The 24,807-nt window shown below is 40.1% G+C and overlaps 2 protein-coding genes across 5 annotated transcripts in view; both read right to left on the bottom strand.

Annotated features, from left to right (window-relative positions):
• Positions 1-9,784, bottom strand: part of Trim37 (tripartite motif containing 37) — a 138,924-nt gene extending 129,140 nt beyond the window's left edge. For 3 of the 4 annotated variants that reach the window (XM_031351971.1, XM_031351972.1, XM_031351973.1), the window contains exons 1-3: positions 9,365-9,784; positions 7,099-7,200; positions 641-681 (exon numbers count right to left, since the gene is read on the bottom strand). In XM_031351971.1, the coding sequence (XP_031207831.1) occupies positions 641-681; positions 7,099-7,200; positions 9,365-9,385 (164 nt within the window). In that variant the 5' untranslated portion in view covers positions 9,386-9,784. The remainder of the gene's footprint in view (positions 1-640; positions 682-7,098; positions 7,201-9,364) is intronic. The other variant, XM_031351974.1, reaches the window with a different exon arrangement.
• Positions 9,785-14,783: 4,999 nt separating this feature from the next.
• Positions 14,784-24,807, bottom strand: part of Ska2 (spindle and kinetochore associated complex subunit 2) — a 19,161-nt gene continuing 9,137 nt past the window's right edge. Inside the window, exons 3-4 of the mRNA XM_031352078.1 lie at positions 22,321-22,497; positions 14,784-15,239 (exon numbers count right to left, since the gene is read on the bottom strand). Coding sequence (XP_031207938.1) covers positions 15,171-15,239; positions 22,321-22,497 — 246 coding nt within the window. The 3' untranslated portion in view covers positions 14,784-15,170. The remainder of the gene's footprint in view (positions 15,240-22,320; positions 22,498-24,807) is intronic.

Here is a 24,807-nt window from a genome sequence, read left to right as displayed (position 1 = left end):
AAAAACAAAAAAAAAAGAAAGTAATGGTGGGCTGGAGGTGTGGATGTCAGGAGTGTGTCCTTATAGGTGGAAGCCAGCCTGGCTACATAAAAACCTATCAAAGAATAAACAAACAACAAGTAAGAGAATCATAAGTAGTAGATATTACATTTGTGTGGCTTTAAAAAACTGTATGTTTAAGAATATACATCACTATTTGCATACAAGAATAGCATGCCTATCCATTTCTTCCGAAAGTGATTTTTTCCCAGTTTAGATAAGGTCTCATATGAGATAGGGTTCAGGCTGGCCTCACAAGGCAAATCTCCTACCTTAGCCTCCCAAGTTCTGAGATCACAAATGTGAGCACTGAGCCCAGTTACATTTTTGTTTCAATTCAAAGTTAAGAAGTTACATAATAATTATGTGTGGAAAGCAAGGACACAAAACAATCCCACATAATACATTCAACATAAAATTTAGTCAGGTATACAGGTTCTGCACTTCTTTTTCTAGAGCTACTCAGCATTTCCTATTCAACTTTATCCCTAAGGAAAAGAAATGTGGGAGACTACAGGGTTGGAGGGAAAAGGGAGAACGTGTTTTATATATCCCAGGGCATCCTCTGACTCCCTGCATATACAAACAGCAAAACACTTACCGACAATGAGGACACTGAGCTCTCTGCTCTGTCAGCCAGCGCTAAGGAGGCAAAATAATTAAAATTTGATTATAAAAATACCATTACTTTACATATCTAATCATTATAAATGCATTTAATGAGTTTTAACTCTCTAGTGCCTAAATTTTAGAGATACAGAAATAACAGGCAATCTACTGTCTCTCTCTCATCATTATCATGACAGGAACAAACTTTCAAAGGGACAGAACTTTTCCCAAAATAGTTGAGGCTACTCTCCCATAGGAAAGGAAGTGATTCTAGGGCTAGCTGGATCTCACAAGATGTAATCTTGTTAATTAGAAATAAATAATGTTGTTACTCTATCCTCAAAAATAGCATGATTAAATTTTTTTTTTTTTTTGTAAATAACTACAAACTACTGAGTTTAAGGTACTACTAAATTTACAGACTGAGAAAAAGCAGCCTGGGAGACATCAGATTGGCAAAGCATTATATGGGTTTTAATAGGTGGAGGAATTAGTACAGCTCAGAGCCTGCCCAGCTCAATAATTTTTTCATTTTTTAAGTTTTTTAATAATGACAACAGCGTTTTAAACAAATGACAGTGTTTCTGTGTCATTTACTGAGGAATGGACTAACCAGAAGTAGTGTACAAAGCCCCAAAGGTATTAAGGAAAAGGCATAGTAACCTCCCAGAAAACTATTTACTGCAATAGACCTGTGATCAGTCTCCTACACTGCCTAACACTGGACATGGTGGTGAGGCACACACCTGCTGGTGTGTATCCTAGCATTTAGGATACAGAAACAAGGAAAGTTAGAAGTTCAGAGTCAGCGTGGCTATGTAGAGTCAGAGGCCAGGTGTTACATGACACCCTAGCAAGGAAAAGGATGAAGGACTAGTTACTATGCAAAGAAAGCAAAGACGGAAAAGACTCCTCTGTTCTTAATACCCTTGAACGAGATTTCTTTGGTCCAGATACGGAGTGGCTGGAGCTGGAAGGCAGGGCGAGAAGACTGCACTAACAGACAGATGAGCACTCAGCTGCAGCAGGCTCTGTGCCAACCGGTCTCTGTGGGAATCTCACTCTGTCCTCACAGTAGTGTGTGCTATGAGACTGGGATCAAGTTTCTTCCTCTGAGCAGACCACTCTTCTACTAAAGACAGAGCTTTCCACATCTCCCTTCAAGAACTGGTCCCAGCTCTTCAGTCACATCCTATGATCCTACAAAATTAACCTTTTAAATGTTTCCTTCTCTATTCACCATATTCATCAACACCTTTCCTCATCTAGAAAATTTTCATTCATCATTTAGATTTTAGTTTATATGACACTTTCTTCCAAAAGCTTTTCATGAACTCCACAGATCTTTCCTTTTGCTCTATACCCCAGGCTAGTCTTAAACTCATTATGTTACTCATACTAACCTCAAACACTACTTGTTCCTACCTCAGCTTTTTGTGCGCAAAGATTTAAACACCATGCTCAGCTACAATGAGCTGCTGACAAGCTGCCCTGCAGCAAGCCATAGTACTCCCATTCTTAGTCAATACAGAAACTGATTTCTCTCCTTCATAAAATGGAATTAATAAGATGCCTTATAAGGCATCTACAGTCGTAAGTACCTAACATACGACAGTAATACTAAAATCATTTAATCTTGCATTGAACTGGAAATCAGGTAAAAACATGTTTTTCCAATTTATTCTACTTGGAGCCTAGATTAGTAGCAAAAGCCTTTCATCTCAGCACTCAAGAGTTAGAAGTAGGGCTAGTGAGATGGCTCAGCAGGTAAGAACACGGACTTTTCTTCCGAAGGTCCTGAGTTCAAATCCCAGAAACCACATGGTGGCTCACAACCACCTGTAATGAGATCTTATGACCTCTTCTGGAGCATCTGAAGACAGTTACAATGTACTTATGTTTAATAATAAATCTTCTTTCAAAAAAAAAAAAGAGTTAGAAGTAGGTAGATCTCTGTAAGTTTGAAGCCAACACAGGGTTCATAGTGAATTCCAGCATAGACAAGGCTACATAGTGAGATCTTTTCTCAAAAAAATATAAATAATTTGAAGATCTTTGTTGTTGGGTTTTTTAACTCCCTCTCTCTCTCTCCAGATAAGATCTTGCTATGTGCCCTCGCTGGACTCCACATCCCCAATACTGGAATTTTAACTGTGAACCTTCCCAACTTCAGATCTATATTACTGCCAAAACCTCATACAAAATGAAATCTCAAACTTGGTATGGTGTGCTAAATTATAACCTTTATACCTGTGGCCTGCCCAACCCTGCCTCTCAAGGTTTTTTTGCTTGTTTGTTTGTTTTTTGTTTTTAAAAGATTTATTTATTATTATAAATGAGTACACAGAAGAGGGTATCAGATTTCATTATGGGTGATTATGAGCCACCATGTGGTTGCTGGGATTTGAACTCACGACCTTTGGAAGAGCAGTCAGTGCTCTTACCCACTGAGCCATCTCACCAGCCCCAAGGTTGTTGTTTTTTTTTAAAAAAAAAAAAAAAAACTATTTCAGAATATATTTCTCAGGTTCCTTTGTCCCACACAGTACCATTCCTCCTCACCTCCTGTCCACCTGCATACAGTTCACTTTCTACAAAGTAACCACTGATCTCTTTAAAATACAAAAATCTTCATATACCACTCAAAAGCCTTCAGTGGCTACCATAATATTTAAAATCCAAATTCCTTACCTATGCCCGTTGTTTTATCTCTAAATTCATGCCTTACCCAGCTCACTACCTCCTGGGCTCTAGCCACATCTTTCTCAAGGCATCAAGGATATTTCTAACTCAGGCTTTGTTCTTTCTAGTTCTTTTGTCTGGGATTTTCTTACCCCAGATATCTGCATAATTTCCTCCCATATTTCATTCAGATCTTTTGAAATCTGAATTATGTTATATCCTCACAACTTCCCAGACCACCATGTTTAAAACAGCTAACAAAATGCTGACTTTGTAACCCTATTTATCTTTATTTTTCCTCATAGCACTTATAAATGCCATTCATATACACACAGGAAGTCAATATGCTATATCAAAAAGGTAAGCAACTAAGTTATAAATGAATATTACATTCAATAAACCAAATGGGGCCAGGGGATAGCATTAGCTACACAAGCTTGGTGGCCTGAGTTTCAATCTTTGAAATCCATGAAAAAAGCTATATATACTGATTTAACTATGTAATCCTAGAATTCCTGTGGAAATGAGAGGCCTGAATTATAGTAGCAAAAATAAAAAACACCCAGGCCCAACAAGGAGTAAAGTAGAACCAATTTCCAAAAGTTGACTTCTGGCTTCCACATACCTTTGAGCACACTCACACAAATTACTCTTTTTCTAAAGAGCCAAGATAATCCACGTGTAACACCACCTGCATGTATCCTAGAACTTGGAAGAGAGGTAAAGACAAGAAGGCATCGCGTTTAAAGCCAGCCTGGGTTTGGGAAGTAAGGAGCACACCACAGCCCTGAAAAGAAAGGTTAGGATCAGATCCAAGATAACCGGAACACAACACTAATAGCCCTCGACTTCACCCTCCAACTTCATAAATCTTCTGAAAAAGAAAATGACACTTAAGGGCATAGTAATATGGTAAGGGAACAGATAAGCAAAGACTTAAGGCAAGGAAATAGGAAACAAATCACCTATGGGTGAAGGAATCTATTTCTTTCTCATGAATAGTAGTGGAAAGCAGTAGATGGATATGAAGGACACCGAGAGAAGCCAACAAGACACAAACACAAGATTACCAGTCTAAATGGTAAAACAAAATAAAAGGCATCAGCATCGGTTTGAGAAAATAACATGATTAAAATAATTAATTTATCTTGACCAAAGTTCAAGATTCTGGAGGGACAATGAAGTAAATCATCTAAAAGCTAATGTTATGCTAAAAAAAAAAGCATGGCTCAGTGGTAAAGAACTTGCCATTTACCATGTACAAGGCCCTGGGTTTAAAAACCAACACTAGAGAAGAAGGTCCAGGACCCATAAATAGATGATATCTAGAGCTGCAAAAGTAAACCTAATTGCCCAGAGTAAATGAACACATTTAGAAAGTCAGGGAAGATAACAAAGAAGAAACAAACTCCTGGGTGCAACACAGTCAGAGGAGGCCATCAGCACTTTCAAAACTTTCAAGCATTCTCAAGCCCTTCATCAAAGAAACCCATCTACACAGTCTCCACCAAATACTCGCTAATCAATGGAAACCAATTAATCTCTGTAGCTGTAGTTTTACAACTAAAAAACACCATGTACACTGGATGATAAACTACTAGAATAAAACTTCACAAATAGATAATATTTTCTAATTTCTCATTATCTTTTAGCTCATTCCATTCTTTTCCCAACTACAGGAGAAGCACAGTTTTATCTGAATCCTATAGCTAAGGAAACAAAACTAAGAAAAATTAACTTTCAGCCGGGCAGTGGTGGCGTCGACGCACGCCTTTAATCCTAGCACTTGGGAGGCAGAGGCAGGCCAGCCTGGTCTACAGAGTGAGCTCCAGGACAGCCGCGGCTACAGAGAGAAATCCTGTCTCGAAAAAAACAAAAGAAAAAAGAAAAAAAAAAAAAAAGAAAAATTAACTTTCTCCTTTTATCAGTATGAAAACAAGTTTTATATGTACCCTAGATCTGCACATCATAGTAGAAACAAATACAGGCTCTAAAACAGACTGACTGGATTCAACTCCAGCTTCAATATTTGCTAGTCCTGTGACTAGAAAATCATTTAAGTATAACAGAAATTATTTTTCTTTTTCTAAATTTTCAAGACAGGGTTTCTCTGTGTGGTCCTCCTGGCCATCCTGGGACTAGCTCTGTAAAGCAGGCTGGCCTCAAACTCAGAGATCACCTGCCTCTGCCTCCCAAGTGCTGGGATTAAAGGTATGTGCCACCACCACATGGTTAGAAATTACTCTTGACAAAGGGACATTTTTCTCTTTCATAAGCTTGTGAAAGTCAGGACCACCTGAACTAGCTGGCTCTCTCTCTCCACTGTGGGACTGGACTCAGATCCAGTCTTGGAAGCAAGCACCTTTCCATGCTAAGCCATCTTGTAACCCCACTCCATCTTTTTATGGAAAAAATAAGGAAATGGGGGAAAATTTTTTTTTTCAGGAACAGGGTTTCTCTGTGTAGCCCTGGCTATATTGGAACTCACTCTGTAGACCAGGCTAGCCTCAAACTCAGAGATCTGCCTGCCTCTGCCTCCTGAGTGCTGGAGCTAAAGGTATGTGCCATCGTCGCCTGGCAAGAAATAGAAAATTTGAGGTGAAGAGCACATTAAATAGTTTTAATTTTCTTAGTTATGGAAACTATCTGAGCCATGTCAGCAGGGTAGTTTCAACCATGCATTAGCATATGTGCTACAGGATGTGTACATACAACCAAAATAAATTTTCTGTTTTATACCTTAGGCTATCTAATAACTTTATTGAAGAATGTTCCCCTACCTCCAACTCACAGAGCCAATCAATTATAGTCATCTCTATACTTTCTCATTATCATGAATTTTATTCATTTCCTTTGAAGTCATTATCAGCCTTTTTTTTTTTTTGGTTTACACATAAAATGGTAAATTGTACTACATGAATTTGAATGTAATCGCTGAAATTGATTTCCTTAATCAGATTTAAACATCATCAAAGAGGATTGTCTATCAATTATTTTAGTAACTCTAAATCTCAAACACAATGCAGATTTGTAAAATGTATAATGAGTTTGAGTTAGGAGTGCTGGCACACACCTTTAAACCTAGCACTTGGGATTCAGAAGCAGGCAGATCTCTGTGAGTTCAAGGCCATCTTGGTCTACAGAGTAAGTTCTAGGACAGTCAGGGCTACACAGAAAAAGCCTGTCTTAAAACACCTCCCTCTACCCCAAATAAATTTGGTTCTACTGGGGTGGAGGAATGGCTCACTGGCTGAGAACACTGCCCTTCCAGAGGACCCAGGTTCAACCCCCAACACACAACCATCTGGAATTCCACTGCCTGGAGATCTGATACCCTCTTCCAGATACCAAGAGCACAGTCCACACAATGTACACAGACATACATACATACATACAAAACACACATTGAATGCACATACACACACACACACTTTTAATTCACATTTAAAAAATGGTACTCTATTGACAAACCTTTATTAAAGATATATTTTAAAGAGATACAAAATATATTTTTAAAAGGGGGGACATGGTTAATACAGCATATAGTATATAGTGCAGCATATATAAACCAAAATATACAAGGTATGGTGGAGCCCTCTTTAGTCTCAGCATTCAGGAGTCAGAGGCAAGTGGATCTCTGTAAGTCTGAGGTCAGCCTGATCTGCATAGTGAGTTCTAAGCCAGCCAAAGCTACACTGTATTAAAAAAAAAAAAAAAATGGTTAATAATAACGAAAACTGAATACCCAGAAAAAGAAATACAACTTACCCTAATACAGCTGAAACAACAAAGCTTGGAGCAATGAGGACACAGTCGAGCATCCCGCAATTTCTCCATACAAATGAAACATCGGAAAACCTCAGCAATGCTCTGAAAAGAAAAGATTTAAGGTTCCCAGATTACACTGAAGAGCATGATACAAAAAGACTTCATGATACAAAAAGGCTAGGTAGGCATGATGGTGCACAACTTTAATTCCAGCATTGCAGGTGATCTCAATCAGTCTGAGATTATACATAATACATAAGTCCCAGGCAAGCCAGGGCTACTCAGTTAAGACCCTGTCTCAAAAAAAAGAAAAGGGGAAGAAAACAATTCACTTAACATTTACACTTCCTTGGAGCTAATAATGCCTCAGTTTTAACCATGCTGTCTATCAGAACTGGAAAACATGCTTGTCTTTTAATAAGCCTGATGTTGATTCCAAGAAAAACACATGGACTAAGAAAGTCAGTGAAGTACTTGTCTTGTAAAAATCTGAGAACCCCAGAATTCAGGTACAATCCAGAATTGTGATGTGTGCCATCCCAAGACAGGGGGCCCACACAGGCAGATCCCTGGGAGCTCACTGCCAACTAGCCTGGCTAACTGGTGAAGTTCTAGGCCAGACTCAACAACAGGCCAGACCCTGTCTCAAACAAAAGGTGGAATGTAATCACCAACAAGTCTTCTCTGACCTCCGTATACACACATCCTGGTGCACATCAAAAAAAAAAAAAAAGGAAAGGAAACCATGTAATGCAAACAGAAACTTTATATAGAAATATTCTTTCTGAAAGGGTACATATAATAAAAATAAGAATGCCCTTACAGACAAATACTAAGTAAATTATGCCAATTACACATATAGCATGCAGAAATACTTTATAATACTTTATAGAAAACTGTGTATGTATCAGTAAGAAATGAAGAAAGGCTGCATGACTAAATACACAATGACAACTTTTTACTTCTGCAGTTTCTACACTGGAGATGAACTGCTTTTGTAATTAAGAGAAGGAATTTGTTTTTAAGAGGCAGTTTTACTATGGCCAGCTCTGGCTGACCTGAGGCACCCTATGCCTAGAAATCTTGGCCTAGAAATCAGAGATCTGCCTGCTTCTGCTTCCCAAGGGCTGGGATTAAAGTATACATTATCAAGTCCAGACATGAGGAAATTTTTAAAAAGATATACTGGAACTGGCAAGGTGGCTCAGCATGCCAAAGGCTCCTGCCACCAAACCTGAAGACCTGACTTCCATCCCAGGAATCCCACGTGGTAGAAGAAGCAACTCCCATGCACACACTAAATAAATAAATATTTGTAAAGATATTTAGATTAGAGGCAAACTAAATCAGAATCCGAATTTCTGTCCTGATGTAACCAACTAATTAGGTGAGCCTAAGAATCTGCATCCACTACAAATGTATCCCTTCTGACATCAAGTGAACAATTAAAAAAAAAAATGTAAACAGGGAAGTTTACCGACATTTGTTTTTCTCCATTCCAGACTCTCCTAAAACCAAGAAAAGCTTACAAAACCTTCATTCAACTTTCACAAGAGCAATTAAGTAGAAAATTACTCAAGATTCAGTCCAGGACCCTCAGGACTCAGTTAGATGCGGACTCTAACTGGCTCTGGGAAAACAATAAAACCATTGGGGTGAACTAGGTTTAATCTCAAGGCAGCGCTCAGTAAGTTATCCTTTACTTTTAAAAATCAAAATCATGTAGTACTTTAGTGTCTGAACCGTTCACATTTTAATTATTACTACATAGCACAATGGTATATCCCCACCACCACCAAAACAATCGTTTCGATGCTTCTAGCCTATATAGAAATACTCCAACCATGAAGTCATCTCACAAGAATCAATCAATGCTGGAAACTAGTCTTTAAGTCAGTAGAGTGTGAGAGAGGTGTGTGTGTCCTACAAAACGAACCGCTGAGGGAGAAAAATGTTAAATCATGCAGAGCAAGTCGTGGCGAGAAAGCAGGGCAAGCAAGTCCTTCCGATGAATTTGCAATTTTGCTCTTGGAAAGGCTCAGCCTGCGAACAGCGACCAGAGCAGGTGCCAAGGCATCGCTGAAAGCCCGCAGCACCTGACTGCGGAACAGCTTCAGCACCGGGCACCCTGAGGGTAGGTAGCATTACAGCCGAGCCAGCTTCCCTTTCCGCGACTCGCAGAGGCTGCCTCCCACAGGGAGAGCGAGAGCATGGAGCCCCGGATAGAAAAAAGAACCCAGCCGCCACTCTCAGCGATGCCCCTCACCTCCACACTCTGCTCATCCATTGCCTCCGGCTCTCGGCGGGGCCCTCGGCGACCCTCGGAGTCCGTGTCTGCGCTGTCAGGCGCCGGCCCGAGGTCGCCAGGTCAGCTGCGCTCACCTTAGCAGGCTCCCACAACAGTACCACCTCCGCGCCCCATCCTGTCAGGTTCCCCACCGTCTCCCCCCCATTTCGCCATTTTTATCCGCGCGCCAGCCCTGGGGCGGGGAGGGAAGGGCTAGCGGTAGCCGCAGCGCCTTCCTCCCGCTTCAGCAGCCGGCCAGCGTCCGCGTGGGAGCCCTGGCCCACGTGACGCCGGCGCGCGCGTGTGAAAACGGCCGCGGGGCTAGTCCAGGGCGGAACAGGCGCCGAGGAGAACTCGCAAACACCAACGGTAACCAGGGCAGCTAGAGGCGCGGCGGCGGGGCGGGCGCCGTGCGCACGCGCACTCGGCGTTGCGGGAGGGGCGGGGAGGGGCGGGGCGGGGCGGGGCGGGAGGAGAGGCGGGCGCCGGGTTCCCGCGGTGCGAGCTGCACTCGAGACTTGGAAAGGCGTTGCAGAGGGGAGGCGTGTCCGGCGTCGGCGCGGTGCCCCTCGACGCGCAGATTTTACCGCCATAGATGTAGGCTCCTTGTGTCAGTTCCTCGTGTGTCTGTGGTCCTTAATTGGAAGCCACGCTCGGGAGTATTAGGAAGGGACGAGGAGTCTTATTTGCGTTTCCAGTTGTTTGTGGCTCGCCTCAGGAAACCCTGGAGCCGAGGACTCTTGGTTAGAGTCTCTGCTTTCCGCCTCTGGGAGGAAACGCAGACTTTTTAAGACTTAGTCCTCCTACATAGTAAATGCAGTTCAAAAGCTCCAATTGTAATGGGCCGGCGATTTCTCTTGACCTATTATTTTGAGACAAGGTTTCTGTAGTTGACGATGGACTGGATATATAGTCTAGTCTCCAAGCTTCCTGGAAGTAAGGATTGCAGGGGAGAGGTACCACATCTTCTCATTTTGGTGGGACACAACTGGACCCACATCCCACCAACTAAGCCTTTCTTGCTGCTTGAGTTGTTTCTGCTATGAGGACCAACATTAAAAACACTAATCGCCTCTAATTTCCTGCCTAAAGAGACCAGTTAGGTTGCAGAAATTGAAGGTATGTGAGACAATAGGCGTTGATCAAATATTAAATCTTAATTCTTCTCTTAAGCTTATTACAAAGTTATTTATGAACTCCATTTCAGACAATTGATAATCTAGAACGAGTCTTTTTGTTATTAGGAACATTTTTTTTTAATTACATGAACTATAAACAAGATTTATGGAGGTAGGACTGATGGCACAGAGGTAAGAACACTTGCCACTCCTGGGGAGGACCACTCTCTAACCCGGGCCTTTGAACTCCAGCCTATACTCCAACTCCAGGAGATCAGGGATATTCTGCCCAACTAAAACACTCATACTCACATGCACACATATAAACATAACCCAAATAATCTACACACACATATCATTTAAGTAAATTAAACAGAGATAGAAAATGCTTTCACAAGCTGAGCTTTTAGTCTCAGCACTTGGGGGACAGAGGCACATGGATCTCTGAGTTTGGGGCCAGCCAGGTCTACAGGGTTCTGGGACAACCAGGGATACACAATGACACCTTATCTTGAAAAACCAAAAATCAAAAGAGAAAAGTCTTTTATTTCAAATCATTTATGGTCTTCAAACTAGATGCAGGTTGGTAGTTGCAGAATACTTTTACTAACATGTCCTCAACTGTACATTTTTGTTGCTGCTGTTCTCATGTAGCCTGCACTGACCTGAACTTGCTATAAAGCATATGCCAGCCTTGAACTTCCTCCTTAACCTTCTCAATGCTAGGATATTACAAAGGTATGCCACCACATTCTGTTTAAACTTTAAAATTGTTAATTTCACTGTGCAATCTTTATCTCAAAAATTTGTGAGAGCCAGGTGTGGTGGTGCATGTCTTTAGCTTTTAATCATAGCCTTTAATGACTAGGCAGAAACCATCTCCAGAATAGCCTGGTCTACTTAGTGAGTTAAAAGCCAGCCTGGGCTAAGTAGCCAGACTCACAAACCAATGAAAAGTCTGTGGGAAATAGTATGACATTTGGGATTCTCAACAATAATAATAGTAAAAAATTAAAGAAAACTGCAATTAGTTAGGGGTCTTTAAAAAAATAGTCATATTGTGGTCAAACTGGGAGTTGGCCAAGTTAAGGTCGTTTGTCAGCGCCTGGGTGAGGGAGTCTGCTAGCACTAGAGAGCTTGAGGCAGAAAACTGAGACTTTGAATAAAGCCAATCAGAGCTATAGCCCAAGACCATGTCTCACAAAAACTGGGGCATCACTTAGGGGCTGATTTTTGCTCTGCCCTTCTCCACAGTACACATCCCCCCAAATGCTATTCCTTTTATAATGACACAGATTATCAATAAGAAACTAGGGGCTGGTGAGATGGCTCAGCGGGTAAGAGCACTGACTGTTCTGCCGAAGGTCCTGAGTTCAAATCCCAGCAACCACATGGTGGCTCACAACCACCCATAATGAGATCTGACACCCTCTCCTGGTTCGTCTGAAGACAGCTACAGTGTACTCATTTATAATAATAAGTAAATCTTTGGGCCAGAGCAAGCAGGGACTGAGTGATCAGAAACTCACTCTGGGGTTGACCAGAGTGAATGGAGCTGACTAGAGCGAGCAGAGGTCCTAAATTCAATTCCCAACAACCAGATGAAGGCTCACACACAGCCATCTGTACAGCTACAGTGTACTCGCATACATAAAATAAATAAATAAATAAATAAAAAAAGAAACTAAACAAAATCATGTTATATCCATTCAGTAGTTACAAATGTTAAAAAGAATGTTAAATGTATGATGTCTGTCATGAAATAATATAAAATGAGAAAACTAAATACTATAATATAATGTATGATTACTCACCTGTTTTATTTTTCTAAAGAAAAATTCTATGTGAATATGTATAGAAATAAAGAAATTGATTACAGACTGCTTCTGGATAATATGCATTATGCCTGTTCTTAAATATCTTAAATATTATTAGTTAAAACATATAAACACTACAGTAACAGAAAAGCATCCAGTTGAGAAATAATTCTAAATTAAAGTAATAAGAATGAAGATAATATAACATGGAGGTTAGACTCTATGACCAATTTTGGGTTTTATTTTTAGATAAGTGAATGTAAATACATTAAAAAGATATCAGTTCCAGCTAACAGAAGCCACTACCAAAACTACAAAATGAATAAGCAGTCGGAATATGTTCAATTTAAATGTTGAGGTAGGCAATATTTGAGGGTCACAGTGTCTTAAGAACTGGAAAACAAATGGAAAGAGAAAAAATTCACACTTATGGATTTTGTTTGAAAACAAGTCTTAAACTGTGTGGCCCAGGCTCACCTGGAACTCCATGACCAGCTTGAGTAAAGTACCTTCTTGACTTTCTCAGCCTACTAACGTGGTTTTCTATGCACTTCTCAGTGTATACCTTAAGCTGGTTTTGGTGGTGGTAGTGACCTTATATACAGATGAATAAGGCAAGAAGCTCTTGAATTCCAGGCCATCATGAACCATATACGGGGACCTGCTCTCAAAACAGTAATCTATCAGGTTTGGCATAGTTGCACAGCATTTAATCCCAGAACTCAGGAGGTAGAGGTAGGCAGAGTTCTGTTCTTATAACAAATTTTAAAGCAGGTATGAAAGTATATGTCTGTAATCTCAGCACTTAGAAGCCTGAAGTGAGATTATCTCAAGTTCCAGGCCAGCATGGCCTACAGAGTGAGATCCTGTCTCAAAGAAACAAGAGAGGGCTGAAAAGATGGCTCAGCACCTGCTACTCTTCCAGAAGACCCAGGAGCAATTCACAGCATCAAGATAGCAGCTCATAACTGTCTATAGCTCCATTTCCAGGCCATCTGATACCCATTTCTGGCCTCCCTGGGCACCAGGCATGAACATCAGCACAGACAGACATACAGGCAAAATACTCATGTACATAATATAAAAATAAATCTTTAGAGAGAAAACAGGACCAGCTTTGTTTCCAGCACCCAGAGCAGAAGCAAGTGATCTCTGAGTTCTAGGCCAGCCTGATCTACATAGCTCCAGACCAACCCCAGGCTACATAGTAAAAAGTCCTGTCTCAAAATGAGAACCTCCTTGTAATCACAACACTAAAGAGCTGAGGCAGGCAGGTCACCAAGGTGCCTAGACATACTGGACCAGACTCTGTTTCAATACATACATACATACATACATACATACATACATACATACAAAAGAGGTAGGGACATAACTCAGTGGTACATTGCACGCACGTGTCACCCTAGATTCAAGCCCAGAACCACAAAAAATAGTGAAACTGATTTACACACACATACACATGCACTTGAAAGTAGCAGATATGTCAGTGATTTCAGTCTGTCTTTCATATAGAATGAACAACTACAAAAGTATTGCAATACCAGATAGAAAGTAAGTATAAAACAGCATTTGAAAATAAATTCATGATGTTTATTACTAGCAAGCAATGGGAAAAAGGGAAAAAAAATTAAACTTTTCACAAAACAACCTATTAATTTGCTAGATTTTGGGAAATACTGGACATCATATACACACAAGTTAAGTGTGTTATTGTAATATACATTAAAACAAAAAAATACAAGGTTGGGATATGGCTCAGCTGTGCTATGCTAGCATAGCATGAGCAAGGGTCTAGTTAGAGCCCTGGTACTACATAAACCAGACGGGCTTGCACACACTGGGAATCCCAGCACTCATGGGTACTGTCTTAGTCAGGGTTTCTATTCCTGCACAAACATCATGACCAAGAAGCAAGTTGGGGAGGAAAGGGTTTATTCAGCTTACTTCCACATCAAAGGAAGTCAGGACTGGAACTCAAGCAGGTCAGGAAGCAGGAGCTAATGCAGACACCATGGAGGAATGTTCTTTACTGGCTTGCTTCCCCTGGCTTGCTCAGCCTGCTCTTATAGAACCCAAGACTTCCAGCCCAGGGATGGCACCACCCACAAGGGGCCCTACCCCCTTGATCACTAATTGAGAAAATGCACCACAGCTGGCTCTCATGGAGGCATTTCCCCAATTGAAGCTCCCTTCTCTTTGATAACTCCAGCTTGTGTCAAGTTGGCACACAAAACCAGCCAGTATAGGTACCAAAGTAAAATATTATCCTTATTGACACCAATCCTGAGGCCAGCCTGGGATACATAGGACCTTATCATAGACAGACAGACAGACAACACCCAGTGTGGTAGCAAAGGTGGGTACCTCTAGATCAGTGCTAGTCTGGCCTACATAGTGAGCTCCAGGACCAGCCAGAACTACATAGTGAGACTTGTCTCAAAAGAGCAAACAAACAACACCTGAATATTTATACATATATTTTGCACATTGACATTCTGAATGAAATGTACATAAATATTATCTTACAAAATCCCAAAACATCTAAAATTATGTCAATTATACAAAAAGAAAACAGAAAATAAAAATAGTACTATTTAATTGCCTGAAAGGACAAAATGAACTCTGGGTTATCAGTATTTACATTTCTTTATTCCCATCCCATCCCTTTGGTTGTCTGTCTTATGATATCTACCCTTCTTACAACTTCCTCTCATATGAAATCAATCATGATCCTCTCAGTCAAGGAAAATCTCAGTCTTCCTCCTCAGCCCCCAACCTCTAGACGTCTTGCTGAATCTCTTTGGAATTGATCTTTTCTCCATCAGAGTTCCTTTTTGAAATTCCGTTTTATAAGTCTGGCATGTGAGACTTTAATTGCTCTGTCACAGCTTTCTCTTCTTCATTCAGTAGAGTCAGCTAGAAAATAAATTACAAAATGTTTACTTCAAAACCTTCAAAGGTTGTTAAATGAGTTAAATTTTGCTTTGTTGCATAAATTTTTTCATAATCTCATACTACATATTCAGTCTTAAAACTTGAAGGGCAAGGGAAAGCAATAGCTATCTGGCTATTTATATACCATGGTTGAGCTTGCAAACAACTTGCAATTAGGCTGTACAAACAAGATCGAGAAATCAAACAAAGGACTATCATTTAACAGAACTAAATAAATGTTTGAATACCATATTTGGAAAAGAGATTTGGACCAAAATAGTAGAAATTTTACCCAGAGAAATAGGTGTGTGCTTAATTTTGAAGACCCCCATCTCAAAAGACACTTTAAAAAATAAATAAGCTAGACAGTGGTGGTACACACCTTTAATCCCAGCACTTAGGAAGCAAAGGCAGGCTGTCCTCTGGAGGCCAGCGCTACACAGAAAAACCATGTTGCTGGGAGGGGGTTGGGGGGCAAGTACTGATACATAATAATGGATGATTAGGGGTTGTAGAGATGGCTCCGTACTTAAGAGCACCAACTGCTCTTCCAGAGGTCCTGAGTTCAATTCCCAGCAACCACATGGTGGCTCATAAACATCTGTAATGGGGTCTGATGCCCTCTTCTGGTGTGTCTGAAAAGAGCAATGGTATACTCATACATAAAATAAATAAATAAATCTTTTTCTTTTTTTAGATTTTATTATTATATATAAATACACTGTAGCTGTCTTCAGACACACCAGAAGAGGGTGTCAGATCTCAATACAGGTGGTCGTGAGCCACCATGTGGTTGCCTGGAATTGAACTCAGGACCTTTAAAAGAGTAGTCAGTGCTCTTAACCGCTGAGCCATCTCACTAGCCCAAATAAATAAATCTTTAAAAAAATATAAATAATGGATGATTAGGAAACAGCCAGAAATAACTATCCACACAAAGCAGGTCAGGGCGGAGCAAGAGCAGAAACAAAAGGGAATAAAATTAATGCTAAAGGATTTTTACAGAACACTAAAAAGTTAGCTGAAAAGGGTTATATGGGAAAATAACACAAACTACAGCTCAAACTTCTGAAATAGTTACAAACTAGCCTAATTATATAGGTCATCTCTAGAAAGATGACCAGATGTGGAACATGCCAGAACTACAGAATCACATCTCCAGAGTAACTCAGGCCAACTTGCCATGAAGTTGGAAGAAGTCTCTACCTGCACTGTCTGATCAGGAGATAAAGAACTGAATTCTCAGGTAATGTAATTACATTTAACTTTATATAATCATGTGTGACTATGGAATAGCCCAGATGTCCAAAACCTCAGAACCCCATGCAGCTGGCTTGATGAATTAGCATTGGTCCAACATATTCACATGTGTAAAATTTTAAGCTCATACTCTACAACCCAAACACATACCCTACAACCCAAACAGTTGCAGAACTCTTCTGCTTCAAACAAAGGGAGTGATTTTAATGTGGCAAAACATGTTCTCAATAAATCCCTGTTATTCCTAAGATTGCTAGGCAAAAATTCTCAGAGCACTAATAAGTCCTCAAAGGCTTTTTCCTAAATTAAAACCAAATGAATCAGTCTGAAGGTTGAAGCAACTGTTTTGATTTTGTTTTTTGGCTGGGTATGGTAGCACACATCTTTAATCCCAGCACTTGGGCAGCAGAGACAGGGGGATCTCTGTGTGTTCAAAGCCAGCCTGGTTTACATAGCAAGCTCCAGAACAGCTAGGACTACATAGAAAGACCCTGTCTCAAAACCAAACAAAATTTTTTTATCCATGTGTACGTGTATCTGGGCGAATGTATACTTCATGAACAAATGAGAAGCCAGAAAAGAGTCAAAACACCCAGAAACTAGAGTTACGAACAACTATAAGCTGCTCTTGTGGGTGCTGGTAATTGATCTTGAGACTTCTACAAGAACAACAAGTATTCTTAACTGCTGAGCCATCTCTCCAATCCCTGCAGTAATTTTTCTTAACTCAGGCTTTTTGAAGCATCTTTGAATAAAATACAATATATTCTTTTAAAGCCTTTCTTATTGACAATTATTTTTTGTTTTGTTTTGTTGTCTGTTTTGAGACAGAATCTTACTCTGTAGCCTACTGTCCTGGAATCTACATCCATCCTGCCTTATACTTCCAAGTACTGCACTGGCAGGCATGATCACCACACCCAGTGTTTTGGTACAAATCTCTCTCTCTAGTAATAACCTTTTATAACTGAGCATATTTAAGCCTCCACATCTTAGACATTTCTATTTACTCATTTCCCCACACACACATACTTCCTCTTCTGTTCTTGGCTCCCTATTTATTAAGAATACCAATTTAAATGCCCTTTTGAATATAGTTAATTCAAAGATACTGCATTACCTTTCTGAAAAGTCACTGTCACTGGTAAAGATTAGAGCAGTTTTATTTTCTGTTGCTCATAATGCACAATTTTCCTTAAGCACACAAAGATGCTCACAAAATAATGGAAAAGCCTTTTAGATTATTTTAGAGCATTTCAGTAAATCTTTGGTTAAATGTAGCCTTTGACTTTATTCTCAAACATATGTCTGTTACTGAAAAAAAGCTTTTAAAATTTAAAAATCCTTTATAAATTCTATCCTACATGCACCCCTTCCTGCCTCCTTTTACCTGCAAAAAAAAAAAAAAAAAAAAAAAAAAAAGAAAGAAAAAAAAGAAAAGAAAGAAAGAAAAAAAATCTCTTTCTGGTGATACCAAGGGTCAAACGCAGGACCAAGCCAGTAACCTACCACTAAGCTATACATATGCTTGGCTGCATGGCCTCTAGGCTCTAGGCTGAAAGCTATTTGTGGCCATCAACACTTTAATAGGTGCCATTTCCATTTCTTTCACAATTAGACAACAGACAGGCTTAAATATGCCCACTTATAAAGGTTATTACTAGAGAGAGAGATGTGTACCAAGACAGCTGGTTATGGCAATCATGACAACATAAGAGTTTCGTTGATCTGCCCCCTTTAAACGTGAACATCTCTAAGTCTGAATGCTTTATCTGTAATTTAAATAAACTTTAAAATCACATTTTTAAAAATACATTAATTTTGGGGATGGATAGATGGCCCAGCGGTTAAGAGCACTGACTGCTCTTCCAAAGGTCCTGAGTTCAATTCCCAGCAACCTCATGGTGGCTCACAACCATCTGTAATGGGATCTGATGGGATCTTCTGGTATGTAATGGGATCTGATGGGATCTTCTGGTATGTCTGAAGATAGCCATAATGTATTCATATAAATAAAATAGATAAATAAATCTTTTAAAAAAACATTAATTTTTGTTATTTTTAATTATGTGTATGGCATGTGGTTGGCACCCATACATGCTTTTAATTCCAGCATTCCAGATGCACAGGCTGATTGATGTGTATGAGTTAGGGGTCAATCTGGTTTACAAGCAAGTCTCAGGGCAGCCAGAGCTTCAAGGTAAGACCCTGTCTCAAATAAACAGAAAATATAAACAAAGTTGTTAATTATGTATATAAGTGTGTGGGTGTGTAAATGTGAGTGCCACGCCTAAGGAGGACAAAGGACACAGAACCCTGCAACTGGAGTTAGTGCAGGCTGCCAGTGAACTGCCTGCCATGGCTGCTGAGTCCTTTGGGAGAGCAGTATGTGCTCTTACTGCTTTTAACTGCTCAGCTACCTATCCAGACCATCTACTTGTCCCATTTTTTAAGTGATAGGTACAAGATCCACAGTATTCAAATATGACTGTCCTAGATTTTAAAATATAGCTTCCTTTTTTAAAGGCTCATAACCTGCCTTCTACTCATTTATCTTACTTAGCATAATCTGTTCCAAAAATTAATGTTCCCATAGCTTTTTTCATCTGGCATAATTATTTCTCCCTTTAGACATTTCTCCTTGTGGCTGATTTTATAGTTTAGATGAAGGAACTGGGGAGAGAATATTTGCCTAGTAGTTTGATCTCTAACAAGGCAGAGAAAAACTGAGAGAAGAAAGCAAAGAGAGAAGAGAGGAGAGATGGTGTGTCTGGAAGGGAGGGGAAGAGAGACAGAGTGAATCCCTTATAAGAACACACTACTTTTCCATACCAGTTTGTAGTCTCAGTGAGAAATAGTAGGACTATTTAGTATATCCAGCAATTCATACTAAGCATTCGGAATATTATTTTTTTCTTTGTTCACTCAACCCAATTTTTCTATACTTTAAAATTTTGTTTATGAATTTGTAGATATGTTGATATGGACATGTGGAGCCACCTGGTTTCCATGATTTGTTTCCCAAAATGTGTTCCTAGTATCAAATTTTCATCATACATAATGAAAAAAAAATGACTTGAGTAATAGTAACTCTATGAGTGTGGCTTAGTTGGTACATATTTGCTTAGAACACTTTAAGCCCTTGATTCAAGCTCACTCCAGAGGTAGAGGCATAAGGTCAGGCTACAGAGATGGCTCAGTGACTAAAAGCACTTGTTTCTCTTGCAGAGGACCCAAGTTTGGTTCTCAGCACCCACACTATGGCTCACCAAAATCTGTTCCGGGGAATCAAATGCCCTCTTTTGATCTCTATGAACACCTGGCATATACTTGATATACATACATACATGCAAGCTACACCCATACACATAAAAATATATCTTAATTTGTTTTTTGAGAGAAGCCAGCTCTTTGCTGCCTTGTGGGTTCTTTTTCCCATCCCTTATCCACCACCCATACCATCCTCCCTCATCTTAGCCTCTCTCTCTAGACACAAGGGAAATGATAGAGGGGAGAGAGATAGAGATCCCTCAATCTATTTTTTCCTTGTTTCATCTTTGAGCAAGACTACTAACAAAGCACTATGAACCCACCCCCAACCCCCTACCCCCCCCAAACAACCACCAACCATGCTTCTTGGGTGGAGAGTTGGGGGAGGCTAGCATTTATATACCAGAATTCCAAACATCAGACAATCACTGAAACTATCTGCAGCCATCAAAACCACACTTCTGCTAGAGCATGAGTCAAATCCTAGTCAGCTGCTACACTCAGTCCAAAGCAGCCCCATACCCATATACCTGAGATTAAAACGAAAGCACATTCTTATTATATTTCTGTGTTTTCTAAGAAACCAAAATTCCAGAATTCTCACTTCAGCCAGTAACAATTAATACCATAAATAAAATTGAAGGTCTTTATCTAGACAATCTGAACCCCCAACCTTTCTTTGATACTACATAAAAATGTTCCTAAGTCAGTCAGTTCTCAGTTCAAACTCTTAGTGCTTAGCTCAGTAGCTGATATTTTCATACAGTTTGTTTGAGGAGTCTTTCTATACCACTGACCTAAGTTCACAAGTATAAGGATTCTCTCTCTCCTTTTTTTGTTTTTTTTTTTTTTTTTTTTTTTTTTTTGGTTTTTCGAGACAGGGTTTCTCTGAGTAGCTCTGGCTGTCCTGGAACTCACTCTGTAGACCAGGCTGGCCTCAAACTCAGAAATCCGCCTGCCTCTGCCTCCCAAGTGCTGGGATTAAAGGTGTGCGCCACCATCGCCCGGCCCCTCAAGACAGGGTTTCTTTGTGTAGCCCTGGCTGCCCTGGAATTCACTCTGAACATCTCCAAAGTGCTGGGCTAACACATGAAGCACACCATGCCCAGTTTATGCAGTTTGGAGGGCTGAGCCCAAGGCTTTATCCATGTTGGACAAGCACTGTACTGAGCAACATCTCCAGTCCTTTTTATTTGTTTTTAAGGTAGGATCTTACTATGTAGCCCAGGCTGGCCTTAAGCAGTTTGTTATTGGGTTTTTCTTGAAGAAAGGGTGCCCCCAGGGATGCTTAGCCCTGGAACTCTCCATACACAGTAGACTAGCTTATAAGTTTTTGTGGAGAGGACTTCATTGATGGCTGTCGCTGCTGCTGCTCGGTTTGGGGATTTCTTTTGCTTTTCAACATAGTGCCCCCTTGGTCTAGGCTAACCTTACACTTGAAACATAGTCAAGGCTGGTCTTGAAATCATAATATTCATGCCTCTACTTCCCAAGTACTGGGATTATTAATAATTACCACTCTGCCTGGCTTTGCACTGAACACTTACTAGTTCCTATATAAGCCAGATGAATCCCACTGTGATGGCATATTCCTGTAATTAAGCACTCAGGAGGCTGAGGCAGGAGGACTGCTTTGAGTCCAAGATAGTGCTATACAATGATATCCTGTCTCCAAAAACAAAAAAGAGTGGCTTCATTTTATAAATATTAGTAAGTTTAAGTTTTCCCTTCTGCCATTGTTGCAAAATCCAAGACACACAGTACACCTTTCATTAACCATGCTAAATTTACATAATTTTTCTTTTTTCTCATTTTACCGAAAAGAAAAGCAATTAAGCTTTGGGAAATCAAGAAAATTCTATTTCTATCAATAGTTTAAATTGACTACTAAATTTAAATTCCAATATTGTAGGAAATAGAGTAAAGTGAGTGAATGTGGTGTGTTGTCGACATGAGCTGACCGTGTCCAGGACCCCAGAGCCTCAGACCCTTGGAGGGAATAACAAAGCCTTCCTCTAGTCCGAGCGCTCCCTGGATATATATGGCCTAAAAACTGCTCCCCTATGGAGAAGGCTCCTGTCTACAATAAACTCTGCCTCCCAGTTTATCTATGTGTAAGAACCCTGACTCCTTATCAACTGTATGCCATAACCCGTTCAATTCTTTATAATAAATGCTCTGTGCTTCTGTGTGCTGAGTCTTCTCTAGAGAGTCCAGACTACCAAATCCCGGAATATCTGTATGTCTGTCTGTCTTGTCTTCATTCCTTCACCACCCCAGTCAGGTCCAAGAGCCTGGAAGAGTACAAGGATGTGGCACCACAGATTGGGGTTACATTTTTCTTAAAACAATATTCACAACTAAAACTTCACAAATCCAACAAGCACAAACTCAGGAGGCAGAGGCAGGTGGAGCCAGCCTGGTCTCTAGAGTAAGTTCCAGGACATCCAGGGCTACACAGAGAATCGAGGGGGGTAGCAGTGGGGAGTGGGGAACAACTTCACAATCCCAACCTGTAAACTGAAAACATTACCTCCAGGTTTGTTTGCTTTTGTAGTTCTTGGATCATGGTCATTGTCTTGTTCAAAATAGCACAAATGCAGCTCTTGGTCTCTTTTTGCTCAACCGAAACTGCCTTAAAGCGTGCACATAAAGCTTGATATCGAGACTTTATTGCTGATAATTCCTTTAAAATTGCAACTGCATTTTTCTACATCAGAAAAAAATTAGGTTAATATATATTAAATGATATTGTAGAACTATTAAACTTATTTTTAAATTAATACTTATAACACCTTTTGCTACATATTTATTTCATCACTGTAAAACCCTAGTTGGCCTAAAACGCTACCAGGTTGACCTACTTAGAGTCGTCTGCTTCTACTTCCCAAACACTATGATAAAAGGTGTGCACTGCCATGCCCAGCTAGAAAGGACTTACCCTTGTTTGTACACAGACAGGTATACAGACAAACACATAAAATCATAATACTTAAAGCTTTAAAGGGAATTCTGACATCAATATAATATGGATGAATCATGTGTTCATGTGTTTGTGTGTGAGTGTGCGCACGAGTGCCGCCTTTTAGGAGTGGAGGTCACAGAATGACTTTCAAGGGTAAGTTCAAGGATTTGGACTTAGACTGTCAGTCCTGCTTGGAAAGCCCATACTCTGAATATGAGGACATTTATGATGAAATAAGCCAGTAACTAATGAACAAATATAGATTTAAGAGTAATAAATTTCACAAAGGGCTGGAGTTGGGTAGGAGTAATGATGGAGGGGTACTCTTTAATGAGTACAGTGTGTTAAATTTGGAAAGATGAAAACGCACTGGGACAGCCAGGCAGTGAGTGGTAATGTACAACTTTAATACCAGCCCTTGGCCAGGACAGTCAGAGCTACTCAGAAAAACCCTGTAACCCTGCCTTGGGGGAAAAAAAAAAGCAGCAAAAGAAAAGACAACCCACTGAGCAGGGCTGGAGCTAGTGGGGCTAGAGAAAGCAGAGGTCATGAGTTCAATTCCCAGCAGCCACATGATGGCTCACGGCCATCTGTACAGCTACAGTGTACTCATACACATAAAATAAATAAATCTTTAAAATAAATAAAGCTGGGCAGTGGTGGTGCATGCCTTTAATCCCAGCACTTGGGAGGCAGAGGCAGGCAGATTTCTGAGTTTGAGGCCAGCCTGGTCTACAGAGTGAGTTCCAGGACATCCAGGGCTACACAGAGAAACCCTGTCTCGAAAAACAAAAAATAAATAAATAAATAAATAAATAAATCTTTAAAAAAAGAAAAGACAACCCACCAAGATAGATGGTAGAGATGCATGTTTAACAAAGCAAATGTACCTACAGCACCTGAGTGGTATACTTCAAAAGGATTTACATGGTCAAGCACAGCAACAGATGTCTATAATCCCAGCAAATGGGAGGCTTAAATAGATAAGAAGTTCCAGACTGGATCCTGGGTTACATAGCAAATTTGAGACCAGCCTGGGCTACATGATTTTAAAGCTAACCTAGACTAGACACTGAGACTCTGTTTCAAAGTTACAAAAAGAATAATTGTTAATGACAACTACTTTTGAACATTCTGATGGTTCCCAAAAATATCAAGTATGAGTTGCTTTTCTGGCCAGTAATTTCATGATTAGATATAACTACAGAAATGAAAGAAAATATGAGGACTGGAGAGATGGCTCAGGGGTTAAGAACACTGACTCCTGTTCTGAAGGTCCTGAGTCCAAATCCCAGCAACCACATGGTGGCTTACAACCACCCATAATGAGATCTGACGCCCCTCTTCTAGTGAGTCTGAAGACAGCTACAGTGTGTTTAGATATAATAATCTTTTTTTAAAAAGTGAAAATATGTGCACACAGAACTTCTACATGAATGTTCACAGAGGCACTATTCATTGTATCTAAAGGTAGAACAGCCTGAATATCTCACTGATGAATGGATAAAAAAACAGAATAGTTCTACAATGGATAGCTTCTAACTATAGGAAAGAATTAAATACTGGCCATGCTGCAACATGGAATAAAGTTGGAGACATACAAAGTGAGAGGTAAGAGAAGCACACTTCCGCCTCACTGTAAACCCGTGGGACTAGAAAGTAATAGATGCCATGAACTGAAGAGGCAGGACTAGGGGAATGGAGAAAATAGTTTCTTTCTCAGGTGATAAAAATGTTCCAAAAGTAGGGTAATGTAAATAGTGAAAATTAAGATTTCAAAGCAGGGGCTGGAGGCATGGCTCAGTGAAAGTGCTTCCCCTGCAGGCCTTATTCATCTGCAAAATCCAGTGAAAACTGCTTCCTAACCTAACAACCTCATGTGGGCCAGGGAATGCATCCACACATGCATACACCATACACATAATAGTAATAAACATTTTTTTAAATTATCATGGGAACAGCTATAGGACTGTGGGTGACTACTGGGTTGGTTTGTTCAAAGTTCAAGCTGGTCCTAAACTTGCAAAACCAAAGTTTTGTTTGGGATTCTGTTGT

The sequence above is a fragment of the Mastomys coucha genome, unplaced genomic scaffold, assembly GCF_008632895.1.
Source record: "Mastomys coucha isolate ucsf_1 unplaced genomic scaffold, UCSF_Mcou_1 pScaffold5, whole genome shotgun sequence".
Taxonomy (NCBI): Eukaryota; Metazoa; Chordata; class Mammalia; order Rodentia; family Muridae; genus Mastomys; species Mastomys coucha.
Note: the sequence above shows the minus strand (reverse complement) of the source record. Positions and strands in the feature narration are given on the sequence as shown.